The sequence below is a fragment of the Fundulus heteroclitus genome, chromosome 5 (genome assembly GCF_011125445.2).
Source record: "Fundulus heteroclitus isolate FHET01 chromosome 5, MU-UCD_Fhet_4.1, whole genome shotgun sequence".
NCBI classification, from domain to species: domain Eukaryota; kingdom Metazoa; phylum Chordata; class Actinopteri; order Cyprinodontiformes; family Fundulidae; genus Fundulus; species Fundulus heteroclitus.
In genome coordinates this window covers 16,041,438-16,066,048 of record NC_046365.1, presented here as the reverse complement: position 1 = coordinate 16,066,048, position 24,611 = coordinate 16,041,438, and the positions used below count along the sequence as shown (strand labels likewise).

Here is a 24,611-nt window from a genome sequence, read left to right as displayed (position 1 = left end):
AGTCTGTCCAGGAGATGGCAGAACAGGGCGCTTCAGGGGCATGTATGTCCAAACTTTGACAGAAAGCAAACACTGGCCGGTGGTTTTCGCCGTGGCTGAGGAAAAAAAACAACTCTGTGAGGCAAACTTTGGAGCAGACAATCTGTTTCTGCAGAAGTAGGACAGTCAAAAACAAACTCAATCCTCACCTGTAGTCTAGACATGTTAGATCTATCCCACCTTCCTTAGGGTCATTGCAGGACACACTATCAAGATAAGACACTCAGGGATTGATTGATTCATTGAAACTGTCTTTTCTGGTGCAAAAAGCTGTGTAAACCCTGTTTTTTTTCCTTTTAAACCTAGGGTGTGAGTATATAACGTCTATGGGTGAGAGCAGGAACAAAACTCCATTCCCTTTGGACCGAACGGCAAAGATTGGTTAGAGTTTTTACAGGCCTGCAGCTCCCACAGAGAACGTTTTTTTTTTAACCTCCTTTTTTCTGAATACATAATGTATTAACTACTTCCAGGATGGAAGGATGATTTTACAAATGCAAAACAAAAAGTGTTTCTGAACAAGATTACCAACCATAACTTTAATTGTAAAAAAAAAAAAAAAAACTGTCTCTGTTGAGACAGAGTTGGATGTCCTCTTAAACAACATGTAATTAATCAAACACATGTTGCATGATTAAGGTTTAACCAGAAGCATGATCCCACATTAGAAAATATGGTTGGAAATGTTCTACTTGCCGAAATATGCGCTAATCTAGGGGAAGGGAAAAAAATAAATAAGTAATCAACCTTGAGTGAAAATCTTGAATAAAGCTGTGGGATTTGAACCAGAGAACCATTTCCAGGAAGCAATTAAAAATTATCTTGGAAGTTATTCAGATAGATTTGCCTTTTTTGCAAAAGGTAAAGCATTCTCATTCTCAGTTAATGAAATAGGACAAAATACAAATTAAATGGACCGCCTTATCAAATTTATTTCTACAGCAACAATAGTGCTTCGATACATGTTAAACTTTTACAAAGGTTTCATTACATGTAACTAGAAATCATGACATAGAAGACTTCAGAAAGGATGATGTAAATTCAAAACAATGTGACATTTTTTTTTAATTCTCTGACAACGGCATGAAATTACAAATCCTCACCCATTAAAAATGTAACTAAGTAGGGATTCTGGTAGTCACTGAATAATCAGCAAAATATTCAGAAAAGCACTTACATTAACAATTTGTTGGGCCACCGTTACATGAGATTGCAGCACTTTTTCAAAACTGGACTGTTTTACTAATCTGTTTATTTTTATCTAAATGTGCTTAAAGATTTTCCCCGATCTTGTGAAAGCCTAAAGAAAAATGTGTGCTTCTGTGCTGAGAAGTCCAGGAGTGAAAATAACACGGTTGTCAGCTGATCTAATGTTTGGGGAGACCCTCATAGACATATGTCCCAACACTGCCCCCGTGTGGTAGACGCAAGGCATGACTGCCTCTGTAAGCCCGATTTGTCCATCATGCTGGAAAAAAAAGACATAAACCCTCAAATGTGTGCGATGTTTGATCTCCCCGGGAAACTGAAGCTTTTTTCTTATTTTCCCCATTATGGTATTTTCTTAAAATTGCAAAAGCAATTTAATCCAAACATCCTAAATTGTCCTCATGTTATACATTATGAAAAAGTGCTTCAAGTGTTGAAATCGTGCTGTTTTTTTAAAACATATTTTCTCCAACAATATAAATGTACATTTATGATTCAGATGAAAAAATCATGTTGATTGAAGAAATCAGAAGTTGGTCGATGTAAGAACCAGTTAATTAGCCAAATAAAACGGGTTTACTGCAGAGCCTCTTGAAGTTGTTCACTCAGGTGTTATTTTTGCAAAAGTATTATCACCCTTAAACTTTTCACTATTCATGTTAAATTCAAGAACTTTGCATTCATCTTGAATTTTATGTGGTAGACCAACAGAAAGCCATGCATAAGGCTTGAAGTGGCAATTTCAACATGTTTTGCATGAAAAAAAAAAAATGGGGCATGCATTTGTATTATGCCCCTTTACTCAACCTGTGTGTGATTTTATTCTCAGAGGTTTGTTGGAGAACAAACAGCGTCATGGAGTCCAAGGACCACAGCAGACAGGTCAGGGAAGAAGATGTGGAGAAGTTTAAAGCTGGGGTTATGGTATTAAACAGTATCCCAAGCTTGGAACATCTCACAAAGCCATTTTAAATCCATCTAAAAACGGGAGTTTGGTAAAACTGCAAACCTACCAAGACATGGCCATCCACCTAAACTGACAGAGCGAGCGTGTGAAGGCTACACAGAGAAGCAACCAAGAAGTCCATCATTACAAGAAAGGAGCTGCAGAAATCACTATGGAAAATATTCCGACATAAAAACTATTACTTATGCACTTCAAAAATCTATCAGAGGAGAAGCGATAAGAAAGCCACAAGTCCAGATTATAGTTTTGCCAAAAGCAATGTGGGGAAAACGGCAAATGAGGAAGAAGCCAGACTTCTTTATCTTAAGTGTGCAGGAAAACGAGCCGTGCACATAAAATACCCACAATCCCCAACCCTAACCCAAACATGGTGGTTGGAGCATCCGAGCAGAAAGGGAAAGTAGTCCCCGTCTCTGCATTTAATACGGGGCTTTTCTGGCCGGAAATCTGTTAGAGGCTGCAAAAGACGTGAGAGAGGAGCAACGCTTCACCTTCCAGCAGAACAACATCCCTAAACATGGAGCCAGAACCAAAACAGGATGCTTCAGAACGGAACGACATACTTGTGTTTTAACGAGCCAGTCAAAGTTCAGAGCTGCACTTAAATGACAATCAGGGGCGAGGCTAGAAAATAGCCCTGACTAGATGCTCTGGCCATCTAACCTGAGCTTTTAGGTGCTTTGCTCAAACACTTGCGGCACTAACAGAGGTGGTGGGTTAGATTTCTAAAAATAGTTCTCAGTTAAATTTGACTTCACATCCAAGCATTGCTGGGTGTTGGTCCAGAAAAACGAAACATAAAAAAAAAAAAAAGTCTGCAGTTGCAAAGGATGTGCCAAAATTCAAGGGGTGTGAATACTTTTGCAAGGCACTTAATATCAAGGCGATAATTTTTTTTTTAATTGTTTTCGGAAAGACAAAGTGGAAAGATAAACGGCAGCAAAGATTGACAAACTCCTCTACTCAGCATGTAAGAATACCAGATAAAAAATAAAAACTGAGAAAATAACTCTTTAGACGGCTTTCAAGGTTTTGAGAAAGGCAGTAGTTACTGAATTTCCCGAGCGGATCTAGTCAATCCAGCGTGTTAAAAAAAAAAACAAAAAAAAAACAATTACGCTGTATAATTAAACACTAGATCCATTAATAACAATGATGAGTGGTTCCACTTTTAGAGAGTGACATTTCATGACATTTAGTCATTTTACCACAGACCAAGATAAAGAATCACCACAGATGGTGGAAAGGTCGGCTCCAATCACATGCAGAGCCTTGATATTTAAAAACGCACAAACAAGACAACAAAATGGTAAAATAAAAGGCGCATCCGGACGCTTTCTGTAACAGAAATAACTACCTTGACTTGGATAACCGTCCACGCATAAAAGTTCTGATAGTGCAAGTCACCACAGTTGTTAAGGACAACTTGGCGAGCAGCTAAAGAAGCATTGGCAACCAAAAAGAAGGCAGATGGCATAATAAAAATCTGATTTTAAACACATCTACATTTTAAAATAAAATAAACATGCAACATCAAGATAAGTCCGTAACAAAGGCAAACAAAAGGAGGCAAAGGTGAGGAGGAAAAAAAAAAAAAGCCACACAGGATGATTCAGTCTCAGTTTGCGAGTACGCCTGGATTAGCTGCAGCTTCCTCGCTGAAACCCGTGATACCCTGAACCTTTACTGCACTACAGGAATGCTACAGTGGAAGTGAGAAGCTACAACCTGCACAGTTTATTGCGACACAACCACAGACTATTGTGACGGTTGTAGACCTGCTGGTTATGTTGAGGCGCATCGCTCCCCTGCCTTTAGGCGATTCGGTACGCGGCTATGCGAGTGTAGCTCTTGCGGTGACTCCTGGCCGCCCACAGGAACAGAGCGCCGGCCATAATCTGCAGCGGGAAGGAGATGAGCGCCAGGTAGAAAGACCACCCCACCGAGCCGTCGGCGCCGGGGCCGAGCAGATGCACGCTGGTCCGGAAACAGCACACGGCTCCCAGAGAGCAGAGGCCTGATGGCCGGAGGAGACGGAGAACAAGCGGAGGGATGAGAAACAATCGTGCTGCTGGCTCAGCTAAATGCAGATCTGACATAACGGGCGCTGTGGTTTCACAGAGCTCATGTTTAATTAGCTTTACTTAAGATAAAAAAAAAACCCTGCATTTTAACAAGAGAGTACACTTTTTGAGATCTCACCTGCAAGGAAATGTAGCACTCCCACCCCCAGCGTGGGTGTGAAGCTGCGGCATAAGCAGGCACAGAACCCTACAAGAGCGCTGAGAAACACCAGGGCCAAAGACACCAAGGGCAGGAGAAACTGGCACCGCCACAGGTCTGCGCCAGAGGACGAGAAGCAACACGTTGGGAAACTCTTAAAAAACGGCATCAATGAGCAGATTAGCACTTGAATAACGTGTAAAATTAAAACACCACGGTTGTGCGCGAGCTAAGGAGAAACTGAAAATCCGCATTGCTGACAGTTCTTGAATATTTGTGGCACGGCTAGATATAAAACGAGCAACTGCTAAACTAGTCAAGGCGTGCCAAAATGTATGTTTGTTTGTATATATATATATATATATATATATATATATATATATATATATATATCTCACACATCAAGAAAAACAAATTCATTAGGAATGTGACAGTGTCTGGATTTCTCACTCACATGTCCTCAGCAGATCCTCCTCAGGTTCGCCGTTTCCGGGCGTTTTGGGTATTGCTCTGAATTGCTGAGGAAGGGTGAAAGGCACACAGAAGGTCTCCATCTTGGGATCTAAAGTGAAGGGAAGAGGGCAAAAATCTACCCAAGCTGCATGAATCCAAGACCAAAAAAAAAAAAAAAAAAAAAAAGCAGGACGGTACAAAAGGCTGAGGAAGAGGAGAGAGCCCACCATTGCTTTGTTTCATCATTTGCAGGCATTTCTTACAGACCAAGATCCCACTAATGATTTCTTCAAACTTTAACACCGGACACCAAACCCAAACCACCCGTCTTAAAAGCTCAGATCCTGCTCTAAGCTCTCACTGAGGGAAGAATCAGGAAAGAATTTTTCTTTTTCCTCCCCATCCTGTTAATCTCATTGGTGCAGATCACCATGGAAACCCCTCCTCTCAACACGCGCCCATGCAAAAGAAGCTCACCCAGTTTTTATACTTCCACTGTTCCCAGTCAAGCCAGGGCCTGAAACCTATTCAATTCTTGACCACGTTCAACAGAGAATAAAAGCACACAAGAGGAGCCGCAGGAGGAGAATGAGAATGAGAATGAAACTGCTTCAGTGGCAGAAAATGCAGCGATTGCTCCGATTGTCAGCGTTACAGCGTGAAGCGCTGCGGCGTCTGCCGTAAACTACCTGGACATCCACTTTGACGAGCGCAGTCTGCCGGCTGTGCTCTGGCGTCACTTTCATTGACTGCAGGAGGATCATCTGTTGATTAAGACACTAGTTACAATCTTTATCATCTTGTCAGGTTTTGTCGTCATTGTTTGAAATTGTGTTGTTTTCTTTTGCTTCTCTGCCTGTGAGCAGCCAGATGTTTCATCAGATGTGAAAAGGCAGAACTCCGGAGGCACAACGTGACCCGGGGGTCTGCGACCGCTTGAATGCCAGTCGCTGTCAGATTACTTTCCGCACAGCGCTTTGGATGCTTGGTCAAACACTGACACTATATTCCACCGATAATATCTGAAATTAACCTCAATAGTGCAACAAACCTAGAACATCTCTATCAAATTGTAATAAAGCTCCATGAAGGGACATATCATTACACTCCTCTTCTAGTTTTAGGCAGATTAAGCTCAGCTACAATGTCTGTAGCCCAGAAGACTAAAGTAGTAGAAACTGTATTTGCTTTAGGTTTCTAAAGGATGTTCCAGGGTTTTCTTTTCTGACGTTATGCAGCCACAATCACGTTGAAAGATGGGTATGGAGATGTTTTGATGGAGGGCGTCTTGTGCCAAACACGCCGACTCCCATTCAACAATCATGGAACACAGGTGACAGATGCAGATAGACATTTTAGTTTTAATCAGGACAAGACAGGAAAGCAATTTAAGTTTTAGATCTGCAATAATTTACACATTCCTTTACTACAAAAAAAACCTACTGCTTTATATTGCATGCTTAGTTTACTATTAAACGGGCAAAAAAAAAAGGTCACAATAGTTTATTTTTTATTATATATTATTTTTGCCCTGAGAGTACTTTTTACATGACGACTTTGGTCCAACTGTGAAAAAGTTTGGACACCGCTGGATTAGACTATATGGAGCAAAGTTACTGCACCTTTTTTAATCCATTACATTATTTTACCAAATAGATTTGCTTGTTCATCAATTTGAATTGACAGGATTTTTTAATAGTAAATTAAATTAATGGTTTTATAAGCATTGGATTTTATTATGTAAAAAAGGAGCATGTACACTTAAATCAATTCCAGTGTGGCTCTCCTCTTTACCAACACTCCCCTGGTTTAAAAGCACGCTGACCACCTTCTGTTGGAGGCAAGAATATCTTTTTCATTCCTTAGGAAAGAAGATTGTAAAAAGTACCATATTACCTTAAATGTCCTAATAATTTGTATAAAAGGTTTAAGTGAAAATCAGAGGCGTTATTGGCCATATTATTCCTATTAGTTCACACATATAAGACAGCTGGAAAACAACTTCCAATGGATGAAACACTGGTTAGAAAGGACAGAACATTAGAAACCAAATAAATATGGTAATTCCAGACTTCAATTTTTCTTTTAAATTAACAGATCTAAATACACTTTGTGCCAAAAGCCACTTTTGTACTTGGAGTCTCTAAGAACGCAGACAATGTGAATGTAGTTTCTCCAGGTGCTGCGTAGATATCTTTCTGATCTTTTTGGATCATATTTTTCAAGCCGTTCAGTTTTCTCTGTTTTCCTTTGGGTCTTTTGGACAACGACATCCAAGTGTTTGCTGCAGAGCCGCTAAACTAGGACACGGACTTCCGGCTAACCACTTTCATAAATCGGGCATTTTTATTTTGAAGCTGAAGGATGCTGAAGCTACAAGTGGATAAGACAAACTTTTCAGTTGTTGCATGTATTAACCTAGCCTCGTGAGACCATCCAGATCTCGCGAGCTTTCAACGTTTCACTCGCAGATCAGTCTGGCTACTCTCCGTTAAAGAAAATTTGGAGCCGTTCACCAAACGAACGTCCAATCAACGTTGGCTTTGAGGCAGGTTGAGGTGTGACGCAAAGAGAAGCGCGACAGTTCAGTCTAAAGAACATGGCCGCTTCAGCCGATGAAACTAGCGTTAGCATGGCTATCGAGCAAGTTTTATCGAAATTACAGAGTATTTCTTTGCTGAGCTAACGAGCCTTTACCTGCAGCAGCAAGAGTAGCTTGGCTTGTGGTTGTGTTTTCGTCGTCGCTCTGTTACGAGAGACGACGAATCTGATTGGTTTATTTGGCCAGTCAATCACCAACATAGGCCAATCAGCTAACCAGTATTTTCGCCCCTTCCCAAAATTACTTTAACGGAAGGTTTCCAGATGGATATGCGGAGCAAATCTATCTGGCGGAGTCAGGTAAGTATTAACCCACACAGTTCTTTACATCCAGCATACTACAAAAATGGCTGAACTTTTGCATTTAAAGAGACAGCACCAAAACGAGTTGCTCTGAGATGCACCACAGAAGTATGGTAAAAGAGGGGCTGTGGGGCAACAATAACGAGGAATTCAGACCAAAGCATTGTTGTTCCACTTCATATGGACCACAACTGAATGACTTAAATGTAAAAACGAAGGCTTTTTAGAGCACGATATGCCCCCTTTAACATTTCCGCGACTTGTTTTGTTGTAGGGTAAACAGGCAGTAATACCTGGCTCTCTATACCAGAGGGACTCACTTGGCAGCTGGATACACCTCCACCACAAACCCAGAGTGCCGTTCCTTTGGAGCAGTAGGTCGCTGAAGTTCTTCTCCTCCCAGTCGTCAGCCATGAACCTTTCTCTGGGGGAAGTTCCGTTTCCCGTCTTGTCGCCATGCTTGCTGCTGTACTGGAACCATTGCTGAGTCCCCACAGCCACAGACAGGTAGACAGTGGCCAGCAGACTCAGCACTGAGCCAATGACCAGAGCTGTGGCGTAGCGATTGTCCACCATGGTCTCACAGAGCGCTTGGGTAGCCTGCAAACAGAGAAGAGGGAGTCGTGATTTGTGAGGAAGACAAGGCTAGAAAAATATGCGTCCAGTTGTTCAGCCGACGCAGCACGACTCTGAAGTTCCCAATCGACTTCTGATTAGGCACCTAACTAAAAGGGCTCTTCCACTGTATTAAAACTCTGGACATCCTTTGATCCGCACAACCTCCAAATCTAAAACACCACGTTGTCAAACTTGGAAATGGTTTATTTTATACTCATTATTAATCTATTATATAAGTGATTCATGAAAGTGTTGTACAATTTGTGAGAATTTAAGAAGTGGAAATTATAAGTCTTGTTTTCGGCTTCATCACATGGGGTCTGGCTCGAAAACTACAACCCCTGGACTGGTCAAGCCTGGGAGAAATTAACTCTCCAATAACATAAAGCTTGGTATTTGTTGACAGCATTTCATGTGTGAAAACCGCAAAAGGCTTTAGATTTGCCCCTATTGAAGTTTTTATAAATGGGTTTCTCTAATCACAAGCTTTATTTTATTTAATATTTCTCTAATGTACAACAATTCTGGCCAGGACATGACAGATTATGTAGTTGTTTTTGTTTTGTTTTTTTAAACTGGACCAGATGTAAAGTGATTTAGGAGGGTATTGCTGCACACTTATGAACATAATTAATTGTGACGCTACTGCTGAAAACTCTTAGTAACAGTACTGACTGAACATAACCCACATTTCTCTATTTTCTTTCCTTAGGATTACACGATGACCCCATCACCCCCTGTCAGCTTTAGTGTGGAAGAAAATAAAATATACACCAAACAAATGAGGGTCAATTCAAATATATTTGCAATTTGCAGAGTTTAAATGCATAGTTGGGTTACACTTTATAACCATATATAAGCACACACAAATACTGTGATTTAATATATTTTGCAGCCCAATAATAATAATAATAATAAACTTAAAAAAAAAGGGGGGGGGGGACTAAACAAAACATTTTGTTACGAAGTGAGAAAAGTTTCTTTATTAAATAAGCACTTAATTGATTGTGTCCTTACAGCACAACTCTGACCAGTAGCCGTCCAGCTGTCGGCTTTCATCTGGACCCCATGAAAGGAGATGACGCAACACGAACGGTAACGAAAAGGATGAAGATAATCTTCTTTTAACTTTTTATAAATTAAAAGCTGCATTTCATCAAATCTACAACGAGCATGGAACCATTTAGTCCCATTATTTTTTTTCCCGTCTGGATGGAATGGTTTTTAAGCAGATCCTGTTGTTGGTGAAAAAGAAAACAAGAAAAATCGCCAATTATTATTATTATTTTTTCACTAATCACAGACAGCGCTTTGTAGAATAACCGACGTGTACAAAACCAACCACTTCGAGTTTGACCAAAGAGTTACTTTTTAGATATATGTTAGTATATATATCAAATTAGGCTAACTTCAGCGTCCTGGCAGCCGTGTGTTGCTAGCACCTTGAGCGGGGCGGGTTTCAGTCCGTGTCCGAGCTGCGGAGGCTTTCTTCAGCCATGGTTAAAATATGTCCCGCACCCAAGGGCGACAGAAACTGAAACAACAGAGACAGAAGTCGGCGGACAGCCTATTAACAAACGTAGAGACACCGAGGTTCGCTTGATACGGACCTGTTTCAATTAGCCGCTACACAGACACGTGAATATAAACATGGCGACCGAGCAAACTTTATCGTAGTGAGGTAATGAAAGCGCCACCGTTTTAATTTAACCAAAAAGTGGCCTAGCTGTCAAATCTAAAGGCAATAAAGAAAACATAATACTAACAATCGCTCTTCCCTGTTTCCTGAAGGATGCCTTCTTCTTCTTCTTCTTCTTTTTGTTTAATGGCAGATTGCAACCTTATCTTTTAGGTGCATACCGCCACCTACTGTACCGGAGTATGTAGCATGGGCCATATCAATTTGATGATTATTTATATCTATATCCATATTTCTATATTTATATACATTTATATCCATATTTCTACACATCTATATCTATACTTCTATATACCTATATATCTCTATCCATATTCCCATATCCATATTTCTATATATCTATATATCCATATATATCTATATATATATTTATCTATCTATACATATACATATATACATACAAAATATACATACATCCATATATACATATACCTTTAAATCTTATAATATAATCCTGTATTCTTAAGATATTTAATAACAGTTTTCTGCATTTCCTTTATCCCCTCTCCTGTTGTTCCTATTAATCCTTTCAAATTCCATTCCCTTCCAATTTGTCTTGTCTTTTGTTTTAATTCTATCCTTTCTTTATCATATTTCCTACAATATAATAAAATATGTTCTACATTTTCTATTACTTTACATTCTATACATTCATCTGTTTCACTTTTCTTTAATAAAAATAATGTTTTATTTAACCCAGTATGATCAAATCTTAATCTAGTTAACATAGTCTCCTCTCTTCGATTTTTCCTTGTCACACCCTTGGCATTAATAGATTTCTGTATCATATAATAATTTCTTCCACTTTTATCCATTTTCCATCTATCCTGCCATTTTTCCTTAATTTCTTTTTTAATTATTGCCTTAGCTTCTCCTTTCCCATACGGTATATTTATAATATTATTTGTTCTAATTGAATTTTTAGCTATTTGGTCTGCTCTTTCATTTCCATTTATTCCTACATGGGCTGGAACCCAACAAAACTTTATATTTATATACATTTTTTGTATTCTGAACAAACTTTGATGTATTTCTAATAATAAATCTTCTCTTTCTGATTTCATATTTTGTATACTGTAAAGTGCTGCCAAAGAATCAACACAACAAACTACTCTATCAGGTTTTACTTCCTCTATCCATTGTAATCCTATAATTATTGCCATCATTTCTGCTGTATATACTGACATCTGATCAGGTAATCTCCTACCGATGCTTACATTCATCATTGGAATATATATTCCTATACCTACTTTTCCTTTATCATCTTTAGATCCATCTGTATATATATCTAAATAGCTATAATATTTAGTTCTTATATAATGATTTGCCATTTGACCTCTCCTTCTGTTTACCCACTCTTTTTTTAATTCCATTATATAAAAATCTACCTCAACATTTGGAAATAACCAAATAGGGATATTACTTATAGGTCTAGGTGAGTTAAACCATATATTTCTTATTTTATATTCTTCTGATTTATCTTTTATTATCCATCCAAAACCTTTACCTTTAAAAGAATTATATTCCCAACACTCTTTTATAACACTTTTTGCTATATTTTCATTTCCACATCCATATAACCGACACCAGTATGTAAGCATGAGCTGATCTTTTCTTAAATCTAAAGGCACTTCTCCTAACTCTACCTGCATTGCTTTAGTTGGTGTTGATCTTATTGCACCAGTACAAATTCTCATTGCTTTATTAATTACTCTTTCTATTTTCATTAAATTTGTTTTAGCTGCTGCTCCATATATATAACACCCATAGTCTATTGTTGATCTCATTAAAGCCCTATAAATATGCACCAATGATTGTTTACTTGCTCCCCAATCTTTTCCTGCTACTGCTCTCATGAGATTTATGATTTTCTTACATTTCGTCTCTATTTTTTCTATATGTGTTCTCCATGTTCCTTTTTGATCTAGCCATATACCCAGATATTTAAAATTACTTACTGTCTCCATTTTGTGACCATATAATTCCAAATTCTGTTCATTTATCTTTTTCTTTTTTGTACATATCATATTACAACATTTACTTGTCGAAAGCTTAAAGCCCCATCTATATGACCATTTTTCAATTTCTCCTATTGCCTCCTTGATTCTATTTCTTACTATTTTGGATTCTCTTCCTCTTGTCCATATGGCCCCATCATCCGCATATAAAGCTGATCCAATCCTTCTATCTAGTTTCATAAAAATATCATTAATCATTATATTAAATAATACTGGACTAATAACACTTCCTTGCGGAATTCCATTATTTATTTCAAATTGTTCTGAAATTTCAGCTCCTACTTTAACTATGATTCTTCTTTCTGTTAGAAAATTTAGAACCCAATTATAAAATCTACCCCTAATTCCTATCATATTTAATTTAATTAATAATCCTTCCCGCCACATTGAATCATAAGCCTTTTCTATATCTAAGAACACAATATTCATTATTTCTTTCATTTTAAATGCTTTTTCCATCTCATTACTTACTTTCACCACAGCATCCATAGTAGAACGACCTTTTCTAAATCCACTTTGATATGGTGCATATATTCCTTTTTTCTCAAGAGTATAATTTAGTCTTCTTACTAATATTTTTTCCATCCATTTACATAAATGTGATGTTAGGGCAATAGGTCTATAATTTCCAACTTGATTAGGATTTTTCCCAGGCTTATTAAAAGGCAATATTAATGCACTTTTCCATCTTTTTGGCATTTTACCTTCTCTCCAAATTTTATTAAATAATTGTAATATAAGCTCAAATGCTTTCTCAGGTAATTTCTGAAACATCATATAACTTAACTTATCTTCTCCTGTTGCGCTATTTCTGATACCCTTTAATACAATTTTTAATTCGTTCATATTTATATCTGCATCTAATGCATTTTCCTCACTTTCTTTGTGAATAAATATATCTCTATTTTCTACTAGGATCTTCTCCATATGCTGTCTATGCTTATTATCTAAATGGTCCCCATTATGCACACTAGCAAACTTCTTTCCCAGTGCATTAGCTTTTTCCTTATCTGTTATTGCAATTACTCCATCATCCTCTAATACTGGTATTTTAACAAATACTTTAGTCCCACTCATTTTCTTTAACATTGACCAAACCTCTCCTATTTTAACTTCACCTCCTATTGTAGAACAATAACTTTTCCATGTATTTCTCTTACTGTTCTTTATAACTCTACGAACTTTTGCTCTTTCCCTCTGATAATTAATCACATTTTCTTGACTCAGAGTTTTCTTTAACATTCTAAATGCTTTATTACGCTCTTTTATTGCTTTTGTACATTCATCATTCCACCAAGGTATTGTTTTTTTTTCTTTCTCCCCACTGATTTATAAGGTATACTCTTTAACGCTGCGTTTAAAATTATCTGGGTGATCTCAGAATAACATTCCTCAATATCTTCCTTCATTGAAATTGATTCTACTGATTTGTTACATATTTCTTTAAATTTTTCCCAATCTGCTTTTTCAAACATCCATTTCTTATGAATAGGCCTTTCTTGTATATCTATTTTAACATTAACTGAAAATATTATTGGATAATGATCACTTCCTATACTTGTGTTTTCCTCAACATTCCACTCACATGAATTTGCCAGACTATCTGATACCATGGTAAGATCAATACATGTGACCATGTTAGAATGGATATCTATTCTAGTCCCTTTTCCATTATTTATACATACTAGTTTTCTAACATCCATTAAATCTTCCACCACTTCTCCATTACTATCAGTATGCTTACTTCCCCAAAGACTATTATGTGCATTAAAATCTCCACACCATATTTCTTTCCCATTCCCTATTCTTACGTTTTCTAATGTTTCTAATTTTAATGGTTTACAAGGATTATATAGATTAATTATCATTAATTTTTTATCTGCTTTATATATTTCTATTATTACACATTCTATTTCTATTGAATTTACTATTCTTCGAAATGGTATTTCTTCCCTTACAAATGTTGCACATCCCCCACCCTGCTTACCATCTCTATCTAATCTAACGGATTCATATCCAGGTATAATAAAATCAAGATGAGGTTTTAGCCATGTTTCTTGTACACAAATAACATCTGGTTTAACTTTGGAATCTGTTACATATTTTTTAAGTTCTTGTCCATTTGCTATCAAACTTCTGGCATTCCATTGTAAGAAATGGAGTACCATTATAATTTTAATTAATACTTTGAGACCCTCCATCATTATTGATACTTAACATTTCATGAATATCTTCAGCTTTAATATCTTTGATATCTAGAAACTCTATGGCAGCTTCTACCACTGTTTTGATTCTATCACTTTTTCTTTGTTGCCTGGATGTAACATTGATGACTTTGCATATGAAAGCTATAAAGCCCTTCTTTTCTACAATCATTGAATTTTCTTCCACTATACACTTATGGCTACATGTCTGCTGTGAAATCTGAGTTCTTTCTGGTTGAACTCTTCTTGTAAGTATTCTCTGTGGAAGTCCTTCCTGTCTCGTACCATCATTTAATTGACATTCTGTTAATCTGTTTTGTTCCATAGCACCAACATTTCGTACAGCCTCTGCATATGACACTTTGTTTAAGATTTTATATTTCTGTACTTCTTTTGCTTTTTTCTGAACCTCACATCCACCGTAAGCAGCACTATGCTCTCCCCCACAATTACAGCATTTTAATTTAGCATCCTTATTACATTTACCATACTCATGTTCTCCCCCACATTTTGCACATCTTTGCCTCCATTTACACTGTTGCACTGTGTGTCCCATCCTCTGACATTTAAAACATCTTAAAGGTAGAGGAATATATTCCCTAACTTTATAATTTATCCATCCAATTTTCACTTCTGGAGGCATTATTTTTTCAAACACCAGCAACACAGACAAGCTATCTGTTTTACTGCCACCTCTATTTGTTTGGAGTCTTTTTGCCTCTATTACTTTCCCACCTTTTACTTCTTTCTTCAGTTCTTCCATAGAAATTTCTAAAGGGACATTTGAAATTACTCCTCTTAATGTAGCTGCCATTCCTGGTATGTGAACTTTAATTTTTTCTCCCCCGAGATCTTTCATTTTTAATATCATTTCTTGCTGTTTTTTACTTACTGCTGAAATCAAGATTCTTCTATTATTTAACAGTTTAGCATATTTAATCATTCCTATTTCCTTTTCTATTGCTTTAGTGATTTGAACTGGATGAAAATGTCCCTTCTCGCTGCTAAGTGTAATTATAGCTTTCCATTCTTCCTGTTTTCTTTCCTCGTAACTACGGCTATCATCTACTTTAGCTTTAATCTTTTTAGCATTTTTCCTTGTGCTATTTTGTTCTTCACTACTCACTTCCGACCAAGATTTCTTTCTTGCCATTTTGGTTTGACTTATCTCCATATCGGAAGTCCATTCATCATACTCATCACCATCAGAACTATGGCCCATTGCTACACTCACGGTACAGCTGGTTGCTATCTGCTTTGTCCAACTTGTTTCCTTCAAATCTCCCGCCAATGTCTTCCGCCGTGTTCATGTAAAAGCTTCCCTCCACAGGTGAGCTAATGAAGCGCATCAACGCGAGACTTGCAGAGCAGCTCTTCGGGGCCCTGAAGGATGCCCCACTCTTCTTCCTCGTCTTCCTGGTTTACCGGCGGACGTCAGACGGCGTGTCGGAGCGTTACCGCCACCAACTGGTGGGAAGAGGGAATCAGGAAGTAGCCCAGTAAACACATTCCTGCATGGCTGACACAAGATTTGCTTAGCTTCACGTGTAAATAACGCAATTGTTGGTCGTCTCTTTGTTTTCCATGAGCTGAAAGAACTGACTAACTAGACTAGACTATCCCAATATCCTGACATAATTTTAGTGCGTCTGTCTAACACGTCTGAGTGTGGTCTATGGGTCTTATTTTGTTTCTGTGTTTATTTGTCGCGATTAATTTCACTCATGCTTTTATCTTACCTGTCCTTCGTTAACCACTCAGCTGTTTATCATTTATAATTATTCCTATGTAATCCTATGTACTGTATGTTGCTTCTTTCTTTGGTTTTAGAGTTTAAAATTGTTTGCTTGTTGCAATTTAAAGCACTACTGAACTCTCCCCATAAGGCATTAAAAGTGTATTTGCTGTACTTCAAACTGTGGATCATGTGTCTTACTCCTCAATGTCTTTTCTCCATTTTATTGTCAAACAGTTTGTCAGCACAAACACACGATAACAACTGTAAATCATTAAGAAAAGCAAGGCGTGGGGTGGAATATTTTAGTATGTCCTCATGTTTACTACCCAAGAGTATTATTATGAAAGAGTATTTATGAAAGAGTAAGCTCTTACCTTTTACCATGACTGTATTTATGTGTCTTTTGAAAAAAGAAAATACCCTTGGCCCTTTTGCCAAGATATCTTTACAGTTGAAATGATCTATTAAGTCTGTCTTAGATATTGCTGTCAAATAAACACATTTTCATGTAAAGGAAATCCCTATTTATCCCCACAACACAGTTATAGCATAACACAAATTCAGTAGTCAAATGGCCCTCTTACAGGAGAAGTGATAATAATTTTATAGATTGGCTTGCGGGTTTAATTATTGTGCTGTTTAAATATGTGACTTGGTGGCTCGAATGAAGCAAAATTCCTAGATGAGTCACAACATCCCCTTAGCTTGGCAGTTGTAAAACAAAATTCTTATCATTTTACATTTATAAGAATAGAGAAACACAAGTTTGTTTATTTTTTTTCGTTTTGAATGTCCATAGAAACTGGCTCTGCCGACTCGTTTTAGCCATCAGCACTCTGTACCTGAAGGTAAGAGTCTGAATGACCTGTGGCCAGGATGAGTTGGGTCGACAGCTACATTTGCTGCCCTTTTACTGGCCCTGGAACTCAAAGGGTCACGAATGGTCCCCAGCAGCTCAAACTGTTCGTTGCAATTTGGTCCTGCCAAGTTTGTGGATGAACTGAACCACACAAGGATGGATGAGCACCAGACAGACTGAATGATGGCAATGTGGAACATAATCAGCAGCTCTTGAGCAAGGTTGTACTTCCTGAGTGGCCACAGGAAGTGCAGTCTCTGCTGGGCCTTCCTACAGATAGTGTCAATGTGTGAGGAGGACCATCTCAGGTCCTGAGAGAGGGCGGTTCCTAGGAACAGGGAGTGATCCACAGTAGACACAGTGTTTTTGAGGATGGTGGGGGGGGGGGGGGGGGGGGGGGGGGGGGGCATAGTGGGTAGCGCACTCCTGAGGTTCACCGTCACATCCAGGAGAAATCCACCCACATTGCCTCAAGCACATATTCCTGACCTAAATTTATTTTATTTTAAAAACATAGCAATACATGCGATTGTATATATGTGCCAAATACTATCTCTGGTCACATTGGCAAATTGGTCAACAAAGATGCCACAAAATGTTGCAACTTTCAACAGAACACAATAAAGGGCCCAAAATTATACCACTGCACTACTTCCCAGCTTATGCTAATTAAATGGGACATATCATGCAAAATTCACTTTCTTAGCCCTTAAATACATTTTGTTGTGCACTTGGAGTCTCTGGCAGTGCAGAAAATGTGATTGTATACTATCCCGGAGCTGTGTAGATATATTTATATTAATTCTGGGTCAGATTTTTCAAGCTGTTTGGTTTTCTCTCTTCTCTATTGTGGCTATTTGTAGTATCTGCTGTGGGACTGCTAAACAAGGTCATGGAGGTCTGGCTTACTAGTCACGACAATTTGGCATTTTTAATTTGTCAGTGCAATTTTGTAGTCTAAGCAGGAAGGATACTGATGCTACAAGTGGATAAGTCATCGGTTGTTCATTACACTGCCTACCAGCATACTACAAAAATGGCAGAACAGGATATATTTAAAGAGATTTGCTCTCAGATGGACCTCAGAACAGGGTTAAAAAGAGGGAATGTGGGGTAAAATGAATAAGGAATTCTGACCAAGGCATTGCAGTTCCACTTTATATAGACCACAACTCATTGATGCAACTAAAAAAAATGATGTGTCCCCTTTAATAAAAGTGAAGATGTACCATAAGTCTAGCCGGCTTACTAAACTAATGATCACATTATGACCAATGAATGAGTGAATCGAAAGAGCAGGAACATTGTTGAAAAACTGACAACATTAAACTCCTCTTATCTCTGTCAGATTCTGCAAAGTGATAACAACAAGCAGTTTTCACACCTCTCAACTGATGTATAAAGAAAAACAGTTGCTTTTACTGTATAGCACACGATCCTCATTTTTATGAACGTCTCTACAGTGCAAATTCAGTATTCAGTTTTTGAACTGCTGCAGTTTTTTGGTGAAAATGGGAGGAGGCGGGAGGATGAATTATAGGGCATTCTCCCTGGTACACTTGTGTGAAAAAATACATTTGGTGTTCTTGGATCACAGGAGATATTTTATTAAAAGTGTAACTCCCCCTGATGTAAGGGCATAACCCCACTCCCAGACACTTTTGGGGGGAAAACGGCACCAAAGTGGCAGATTCAAAGAGAGAGAGGGGGTTTTAAGCAGTGCTCAGTACTGCGAAAGTCAGGACGAGGTAAAACTGTGTTTCATTTCCAACAATGATGACACCCACAACAGAGAGGAGGTCCTCAATATTACACAGTGGTGCTCCAGGAACAACAGCATCCAGAACACCAGCAAGACCAAGGAGTTCATTGTGGACTACAGGAGGTCCAGGAAGAATGAACACGCTCCTGTCTAAGTACACGGGGAGATGGTGGAGTGTGTGAACAGCATAAAGTTCCTGGGCATCCACATTTCCTCTCACCTTTCCTGACTGAGAACATCTCCCACCCTGTTTTGAAGGTCCAACAACAGCTCTTCCTTCTCAGGCAACTGAAACGAACAGGACTTTCTGCTCATAAACCTTTATAGAGCCAGGAGTGAAAGCATTCGGCATGACAATGTGGGATGGGAGCTGCACTGTATTAAATGCGGGTGGTGTAGCTGATTAATTGATCAATTATTGAATAAATGGCTTCTTTTTGTTGCATTTAATGGCACACAGATTTGTATTTTTAGATCATTTTTGGCACTATTTATTTCATTGCGTCATTATGCTGAAAAGAAAAATCCTGGTGAGGACCCTGGTAGTGTCTTGCCTAAAGACACAATGACGGTCAGACAGGGGATTGAACCAACAACCCGCGAGCTGCAGGAAAGCCTCCTTAATTCCCTCCTCCCACTCTAACAACCTACCGTCTTAATGCCAGCTGTTGGATTTACATGTAAAGTTTGTGGCACTTCAATGCAAAATTTGGAGAAACCATAGGTGGTATGAAAATAGCGTCTTCAATTTAAAAAAAATATGATGGGTTTCTCTAAAAACAGAAAGTTAAACCGTTAAACAACATAGTGAAGCCTGAAATATAGTGAATTTTAATTTGTATGTCTTGGATGGGGCATAGAATAGTATTATATCTCTAATTGTTGCTATGGCACACCCCAATAATTGTGTTTTTAAAAATATACACAAATACACTTGAAATCACGATATTTATTTTTGAACAGCATTGCTAGGTTATCATGCGTCCGCATGATGCCAAAATGATTTTATTCAAATATCGGCAGTTAAAACATTGCTTAGCAGACATTTGGAAACCCACTTTCCAAATATTAGCACGATAAAAAAGTACTTGCTTAAATTTAGCACGAGTTTTCAAGTTATTTTGCTCAGTACGTGTAAAGATGATTTCCTGCATTTGTAAACAACAAAAGGTAGGAACCTGATTCTTTGTGTAATCTTCTGATTTGACTAAATGCACTAAGATGATTTCCACTCAATTTGATTTCAATTAAGTTTGACGTGTTGCTACTTATTTGTGAAAAGGTAACATTATCAAACTTAAATGTCTGTTTTTACAACTTTTAAACAGAAAAGCCCTCAGAGGGATGTACGTTATGGAGATGGTGAAAGTTCAAGTCTGCAGAAGAGGTAAAGTTTTATAACTATCCTAATTTGTTTCCACGTGGTTTTAATTTATTAGATATTATTTTCCTGTAACAAATGACTTGGACACTCAAATTTTTTACATTTTCTGCTTATTTTTCTGATATCAGCCTACAGACAGAGGCATGGTCCCCCACTTCCACCAAAACCCCTGCTACCAGCGAGGCTCCTAGGACTAGAAAAACCTCCTACTGGCATCGTTTGTCTCTTCATAAAAAGGTATGTATAGCAGAGCTGATTATTTTATTAAAAAGTAGCAGAGAAAAGTGATTGTAATTTGTGAGTGTCAGCACAGTCTGAGCTCATCTGTGTGTATTTAGAAGAAAAAGCAGACCCATCTCCCACAAAATGTGGACAGGGTCACAATCCTGTCACCCTCTGTGACAGAAAGGAGGTAAAATAAAACTTCATCAACAGCAGTTTTATATTTTATTATTTTATATGGGAAAACCTCCTTAATTTCCTTCTCCCAGTCTTACAAACTACCGTCTCAATGCCAGCTGTTGGTTTTACATGTAAAGTTTGTGGCACTTCAATGCAAAATTTGGAGAAACCGTAGGTGGTATGAAAATAGCGTCTTTAATTTAAAAAAATATGATGGGTTTCTGTAAAAACAGAAAGTTAAACTGTTTTTCTATATGAAAGTATGACAACATAGTGAAGCCTGAAAAATAGTGAATTTTAATTTGTATGTCTTGCATGGGGCATAGAATAGTATTATTTCTCTAATTGTTGCTATGGGAGAACCCAACAATTGTGTTTTTAAAAATATACACAAATACACTTGAAATCACGATATTTATTTTTGAACAGCATTGCTAGGTTATTATGCGTCCGCATGATGCCAAAATGATTTTATTCAAATATCGGCAGTTAAAATATCGCTTAAGAGACATTTGGAAACCCACTTTCCAAATATTAGCACGATAAAAAAGTACTTGCTTAAATTTAGCACGATTCTTCAAGTTATTTTGCTCAGTACGTGTAAAGATGTTTTCCTGCATTTGTAAACAACAAAAGGTAGGAACCTGATTCTTTGTGTAATCTTCTGATTTGACTAAATGCACTAAGATGATTTCCACTCAATTTGATTTGAATTAAGTTTGACTTGTTGCTACTTATTTGTGAAAAGGTAACATTATCAAACTTAAATATCTGTTTTTACAACCTTTAAACAGAAAAGCCCTCAGAGGGATGTACGTTTTGGAGATGGCGAAAGTTCAAGTCTGCAGAAGAGGTAAAGTTTTATAACAATCCTAATTTGTTTCCACGTGGTTTTAATTTATCAGATTTTATTTTCCTGTAACAAATGACTTGGACATTCAAATTTTTGACATTTTCTGCTTATTTTTCTGATATCAGCCTACAGACAGAGGCATGGTCCCCCACTTCCACCACAACCCCTGCTACCAGCGAGGCTCCTAGGACTAGAAAAACCTCCTACTGGCATCGTCTGTCTCTTCATAACAAGGTATGTATAGCAGAGCTGATTATTTTACTAATAAGTAGCAAAGAAAAGTGATTGTAATTTGTGAGTGTCAGCACAGTCTGAGCTCATCTGTGTGTATTTAGAAGAAAAAGCAGACCCATCTCCCACAAAATGTGGACAGGGTCACAATCCTGTCACCCTCAGTGACAGAAAGGAGGTAAAATAAAACTTCATCAACAGCAGTTTTATATTTTATTATTTTATATGGGAAAACCTCCTTAATTTCCTTCTCCCAGTCTAACAAACTACCGTCTCAATGCCAGCTGTTGGTTTTACCTGTAAAGTTTGTGGCACTTCAATGCAAAATTTGGAGAAACCGTAGGTGGTATGAAAATAGCGTCTTTAATTTTAAAAAAATATGATGGGTTTCTCTAAAAACAGAAAGTTAAACCGTGTTTCTACATGAAAGTATGACAACATAGTGAAGCCTGAAAAATAGTCAATTTTAATTTCTATGTCTTGCATGGGACATAGAATTGTATTATATCTCTAATTGTTGCTATGGGAGAACCCAACAATTGTGTTTTTAAAAATGTACACAAATACACTTGAAATCACAATATTTATTTTTGAACAGCATTGCTAGGTTATCATGCGTCCGCATGATGCCAAAATGATTTCATTCAAATATCGGCAGTTAAAATATCGCTTAGCAGACATTTGGAAACCCACTTTCCATATATTAACACGTTAGAGAAGTACTTGCTTAAATTTAGCACGATTTTTCAAGTTATTTTGCTCAGTAAGTGTAAAGATGTTTTCCTGCATCTGTAAACAACAAAAGGTAGGAACCTGATTCTTTGTTTAATCTTCTGATTTGACTAAATGCACTAAGATGATTTTCACTCAATATGATTTCAATTAAGTTTGACTTGTTGCTACTTATTTGTGAAAAGGTAACATTATCATACGTAAATATCTGTTTTTACAACTTTTAAACAGAAAAGCCCTCAGAGGGATGTACGTTATGGAGATGGCGAAAGTTCAAGTCTGCAGAAGAGGTAAAGTTTTATAACAATCCTAATTTGTTTCCACGTGGTTTTAATTTATCAGATTTTATTTTCCTGTAACAGATGACTTGGACACTCAAATTTTTGACATTTTCTGCTTATTTTTCTGATATCAGCCTACAGACAGAGGCATGGTCCCCCACTTCCACCACAACCCCTGCTACCAGCGAGGCTCCTAGGACTAGAAAAACCTCCTACTGGCATCGTCTGTCTCTTCATAACAAGGTATGTATAGCAGAGCTGATTATTTTACTAATAAGTAGCAAAGAAAAGTGATTGTAATTTGTGAGTGTCAGCACAGTCTGAGCTCATCTGTGTGTATTTAGAAGAAAAAGCAGACCCATCTCCCATAAAATGTGGACAGGGTCACAATCCTGTCACCCTCAGTGACAGAAAGGAGGTAAAATAAAACTTCATCAACAGCAGTTTTATATTTTATTATTTTATATGGGAAAACCTCCTTAATTTCCTTCTCCCAGTCTAACAAACTACCGTCTCAATGCCAGCTGTTGGTTTTACCTGTAAAGTTTGTGGCACTTCAATGCAAAATTTGGAGAAACCGTAGGTGGTATGAAAATAGCGTCTTTAATTTAAAAAAATATGATGGATTTCTCTAAAAACAGAAAGTTAAACCGTGTTTCTACATGAAAGTATGACAACATAGTGAAGCCTGAAAAATAGTCAATTTAATTTCTATGTCTTACATGGGACATAGAATTGTATTATATCTCTAGTTGTTGCTATGTTAGGCCCCAACAATTGTGTTTTTAAAAATGTACACAAATACACTTGAAATCACGATATTTATATTTGAACAGCATTGCTAGGTTATCATGCGTCCGCATGATGCCAAAATGATTTCATTCAAATATCAGCAGTTAAAATATCGCTTAAGAGACATTTGGAAACCCACTTTCCAAATATTACCACGATAAAAAAGTACTTGCCTAAATTTAGCACAATTTTTCAAGTTATTTTGCTCAGTAAGTGTAAAGATGTTTTCCTGCATTTGTAAACAACAAAAGGTAGGAACCTGATTCTTTGTGTAATCTTCTGATTTGACTAAATGCACTAAGATGATTTCCACTCAATTTGATTTGAATTAAGTTTGACTTGTTGCTACTTATTTGTGAAAAGGTAACATTATCATACTTAAATATCTGTTTTTACAACTTTTAAACAGAAAAGCCCTCAGAGGGATGTACGTTTTGGAGATGGCGAAAGTTCAAGTCGGCAGAAGAGGTAAAGTTTTATAACAATCCTAATTTGTTTCCACGTGGTTTTAATTTATCAGATTTTATTTTCCTGTAACAAATGACTTGGACACTTAAATTTTTGACATTTTCTGCTTATTTTTCTGATATCAGCCTACAGACAGAGGCACGGTCTCCCATTTCCGCCACAACCCCTGCTACCAGCGAGGCTCCTAGGACTAGAAAAACCTCTTACTGGCATCGTCTGTCTCTTCATAACAAGGTATGTATAGCAGAGCTGATTATTTTATTAAAAAGTAGCAAAGAAAAGTGATTGTAATTTGTGAGTGTCAGCACAGTCTGAGCTCATCTGTGTGTATTTAGAAGAAAAAGCAGACCCATCTCCCACAAAATGTGGACAGGGTCACAATCCTGTCACCCTCTGTGACAGAAAGGAGGTAAAATAAAACTTCATCAACAGCAGTTTTATATTTTATTATTTTATATGGGAAAACCTCCTTAATTTCCTTCTCCCAGTCTTACAAACTACCGTCTCAATGCCAGCTGTTGGTTTTACCTGTAAAGTTTGTGGCACTTCAATGCAAAATTTGGAGAAACCGTAGGTGGTATGAAAATAGCGTCTTTAATTTAAAAAAATATGATGGGTTTCTCTAAAAACAGAAAGTTAAACCGTGTTTCTACATGAAAGTATGACAACATAGTGAAGCCTGTAAAATAGTGAATTTTAATTTCTATGTCTTGCATGGGAAATAGAATTCTATTATATCTCTAATTGTTGCTATGGGAGAACCCAACAATTGTGT

At 37.5% G+C, this 24,611-nt stretch overlaps 1 protein-coding gene across 6 annotated transcripts; it reads right to left on the bottom strand.

Annotated features, from left to right (window-relative positions):
• Positions 1-946: 946 nt before the first annotated feature.
• Positions 947-15,748, bottom strand: LOC105915631 (claudin domain-containing protein 1). Of its 6 annotated transcripts, none has more exons than XM_036137021.1 (7): positions 15,718-15,748; positions 10,180-10,198; positions 8,089-8,395; positions 5,581-5,655; positions 4,893-5,000; positions 4,418-4,555; positions 947-4,232 (listed from the first exon to the last, which is right to left on the bottom strand). In XM_036137021.1, the coding sequence occupies exons 3-7, from the start codon at positions 8,369-8,371 to the stop codon at positions 4,030-4,032; spliced, it is 807 nt and encodes a 268-aa protein (XP_035992914.1). In that variant the 5' UTR covers positions 8,372-8,395; positions 10,180-10,198; positions 15,718-15,748; the 3' UTR covers positions 947-4,029. The 6 variants fall into 6 exon arrangements, with proteins under 6 accessions (XP_035992914.1, XP_012705254.2, XP_012705256.2 ...); XM_012849800.3 differs by lacking the exon at positions 15,718-15,748 and adding an exon at positions 9,856-9,947 and having other exon boundaries at positions 10,180-10,220; XM_012849802.3 differs by lacking the exon at positions 15,718-15,748 and adding an exon at positions 9,856-9,947 and having other exon boundaries at positions 8,116-8,395; positions 10,180-10,220.
• Positions 15,749-24,611: the final 8,863 nt, after the last annotated feature.

Excerpts from the sequence above, each read along its gene's own strand:
- LOC105915631 (XM_036137021.1), bottom strand. The coding sequence starts at position 8,371 with ATGGTGGACAATCGCTACGCCACAGCTCTGGTCATTGGCTCAGTGCTG. Across the intron at positions 5,656-8,088 it reads CCTCTGGTATAGAGAGCCAG|ATGATCCTCCTGCAGTCAAT; the intron begins GTATTACTGCCT and ends CTTAATCAACAG. Across the intron at positions 5,001-5,580 it reads TCGTCAAAGTGGATGTCCAG|ATCCCAAGATGGAGACCTTC; the intron begins GTAGTTTACGGC and ends CCTTCACTTTAG.